At 52.3% G+C, this 3,397-nt stretch overlaps 1 protein-coding gene across 1 annotated transcript; it reads right to left on the reverse strand.

The window, feature by feature from the left end:
- Positions 1 to 1,526: 1,526 nt before the first annotated feature.
- On the reverse strand, positions 1,527 to 2,644 carry LOC124671329 (gametogenetin-like). Its single transcript, XM_047207714.1, has one exon. The coding sequence runs from the start codon at positions 2,642 to 2,644 to the stop codon at positions 1,655 to 1,657; it is 990 nt and encodes a 329-aa protein (XP_047063670.1). The 3' UTR covers positions 1,527 to 1,654.
- Positions 2,645 to 3,397: the final 753 nt, after the last annotated feature.

A 3,397-nucleotide genomic window follows, 5' to 3' on the forward strand; every position in this document is an offset into this window, starting at 1 on the left:
ATCTTTTTTGTACGTATCTACGGTCACATGCGTGTACCAAAATACAAGGCATGCACGAGATGGGGCGGTACTTAGGCGGATGAGATCGCGTTAACTAGTCGCGTGACCTTTTTTTCTTTCCAACGCGAAGTACATATACCGTATCAATACAGGCGGGTATACATGGGCTAGATATGAGTTTCGGTGGGCCTAATGCAGGAAAAAATATATAAGCAAATCCCTTTAGGGGGGGAGCACCGGAGCAGCCCTCATCTTCTACAAGGTGATCATCTGGCAAGCATAACAATGTGCCTTTTGAACTCATGAAAGAACTATCCTGCACCCATATAGCGTTGCCTCTGTTGATAGTTTTGCGAGCATAGAAGCAGTTTCAAGATCTTCGTTGCCGATAAATCTCATTTCTTGTGTGTGAGTAAAACTAATGATTCAAAATTTTGAGTATTGTATTGTCTTGTCTCCATAAGCTCACAAGGCGGAATATTCACTCAGTGGGAGGCGATGTTTCCGTCGACAGCGAGGCATCTGTGCTGATTTAGTCAATTTCAAGATTCAATCTGTCGGCTCAGCCTTTCGGAGGTGCTCGTAGGGGTAGGGTGTGCATGTGTGCGTCATAGGGGTGAGTGTATGCGCTTGTATGTGAACGCCTGTGTTTGAACTGTGTTTCTAAAAAAAAGCTCACAATGTGGATATTATTCCAATCATAACATTTCAATCCTTGAGCAACAAAAATCAAAGGCTAGAACAATAGATTCGGAATCTCCAAAGCCAGAATATTATAAAGGCTTAACTTAGCATACCAATAGTTGGAGGTCAAATGAAGTCTGGCGGAATCTTCGGTTGCAGAATCGAAAAGAAACTCAGAGTAGTTTCTGCTGCACATGAAGGCCTACAACCAAATAACCATATCTTGAGCAAAATCACCAGGTGGTAGCCTGGTAGGAAGCATTTGAAGAAGCATAGTAGGAGCCATCAACCCATCAGTCCCGAGAGATCCTCATGTCTGTCGCCAACACTACGAGTAAAAGAACGATTTCAAATCAGAACCATCCCATACTGCCCATGCACGTTTCTCTTCGAAAAAAAAAAGAGATCGGAATGCATATGCAGGTCTGTCTGTGCATATAGTACAAATTTAAAAGGCATTTGAATTGTAGCACCGGTGGGGAGGATGGGGGCAGATCACGGGGCCTATCCATCTCGACGCACTTCTCCTTCCTGCCAAGCTGCAGCAGGCAGCACCCAGCAGCAGGCCAGTCACTGCACCCTATTCTATTGTACTGTCGGGGACACCCACAAATATTTCAAAAACTTTGCTGTCCCGTTGCTCCAACAGTTGTGATTTGACATTACATCCTGGTTTCCAGTTTTTAAAAGTGCACACATGGCATCTTTGATGTAGTACAATTTCTCATGGATGCTCTTCAAGCTTGAATCTAGCTGGATTTTGTAACCGTGGCGTTCTTACGTTCATGGAAACGTTATGAAACGAGTTCAGAATTCAGAGTCACTGAAAAACACTTGGGAGATCTAGTTCTAACAACCGGCGTGGTGTATATTACAGCAACTGAAAAAGAAAAGAAAATTTTGCACAAAACATCAAGAATGATCGGCGACAAGAAGAATCTGATGCATTATTTTCCAGCACGGCCACCACCTAATCCTGCGGATCTCTGAGCACCATCCCCAGCTTCTCCGGCCTGTTCCTCCGTCCCGCGGCGGCGACGTCCGTCTTCTTCTCCTTGGCCGGCGAGGACGGGAAGAAGAGGTGCCCGAACCCGAACACGTTGATCACCGGATCCACGCGCACATTGGTCGAGTAGGACCGCTCCATGCCCCTGGGCCGCGGCCGCCGCGCCCCGCCGCCGATGCCCGCCCCCGCGGGCGTGCTGGAGCACCGCTCGAGGCCCCGGAACACGACGCGGCCGGACGCGCTGACGCGGGGGCTCTCGGCGGCCACCGCGGGCCGATGCCGGGCGGGGGCGCGCGGATGCCACGGCGCGCGGGAGGTCCGGCCGGAGTCCGAGGACGAGGCCGAGGACGAGGAGGAGACGCGGGTCAGGAGCGGCTGCCGCCTGGGCGGCGCGCCGTTCCTGCAGTCGGCGGGGTGCTTGTTGGAGATGAGGTGGAGGAGGCTGGCCACTGGAGCGGAGCGCGTGCGCAGCGGGGACCGCGACGGCGCGGGCGGCCGGCGCGCCGTCCTGCCGCCGGAGTCGCAGGAGGAGGCCGAGGAGGACGAGGAGGAGTCGCGGGAGAGGAGCGGCCGGCGTCCCAGAGAGGCTTCCGTGCGGCACGCACCCTCGCCGGCGGGTTTGGGCTTCTTGGTGACGAGGAGGAGGAGATCGCGCCACCGCCGCCCGGCGCAGCGCGGGGCGCGAGGGGAGGCGGGCTCCGGGAGGGGCTCCTCCTCCTGGCACGGCGGAGGGGAGCAGGAAAGGGAGGGAAGCGGCGCAGGAGGTGGCGGGAGCAGCGGCACGAGCTTCCCGCCGGAGAAGAGCTCGTCGGCGGCGGAGAGCGCGGCCGCTGCCGCGGGGATGCGGAACTCGAAGTCGCTGCCCTCGGCGTCCGCCGGAGGTGGCGACAAAGGCGCGATGGAGGGGTGGAAGGAGAAGGGATCAGGCGCGGACACGGCGACGGCGGCGGTCATTGCCGGCGGTGCGGCAGAGCATTAACACGTGAGACTGACGGTGGCAGCGACTACGGTTACCGTCGGTGGGCCGCCGGTGGCGAGGAGTTGTTTAACTTGGTCACCGTGTCAACGAACGAACGAACGGCTCCGTATATATGCGGTGGCCTCGACTTAACGGGTTGCGGGCGAAAGGATCCAAACCAGGGAAGAAGGTATACGAGGCAAAACCGGTGCCGACGTCGGCTGATGTCTTTGGCGAAATGGGAGAGTGTGGTTGACCACAACCAGACGTGGCACAGCTAATTTTGATGAAGAATAAGTACTCGATTCATGTCTAGATACATATAAGTTTTGATAAATCTTGGATAATTTTCGTGGGACAGAAGGAGTATTTAATCTAGAGTATCGATGGGCAGTTCTACGAACGTTTTACGGACCACATGTCATCTCGGCTGCATCCTCTAAACCGTTGAGTTGTAAACCGATCGAATCAGATCGGATATTGTTATTATCATGTTTGTTGTTTTTTAGATTCAAATTGTAGCGGATAATAGTTGGATGCAGATTTAAATACAGATAAATTGAACTGTGAATATTAAAAGGACTCATAGCCGACTTAGATTGAAAGAGGATAATTAAACAAATACACATATAAAATTATAAAAGTTTATTATTCACAGTTGCATGCTTCTTTGTATTACCTCGTTCCATAAAATAAGATGTATAATTACAGTAACTCAAAATCGATCTTTTTTGTGTCATGTGTAAAAA

The sequence above is a fragment of the Lolium rigidum genome, chromosome 7 (genome assembly GCF_022539505.1).
Source record: "Lolium rigidum isolate FL_2022 chromosome 7, APGP_CSIRO_Lrig_0.1, whole genome shotgun sequence".
Lineage (NCBI taxonomy): Eukaryota > Viridiplantae > Streptophyta > Magnoliopsida > Poales > Poaceae > Lolium > Lolium rigidum.

Bases quoted from the DNA above. Each gene is read 5' to 3' on its own strand.
- LOC124671329 (XM_047207714.1), bottom strand. From the start codon at position 2,644: ATGACCGCCGCCGTCGCCGTGTCCGCGCCTGATCCCTTCTCCTTCCAC.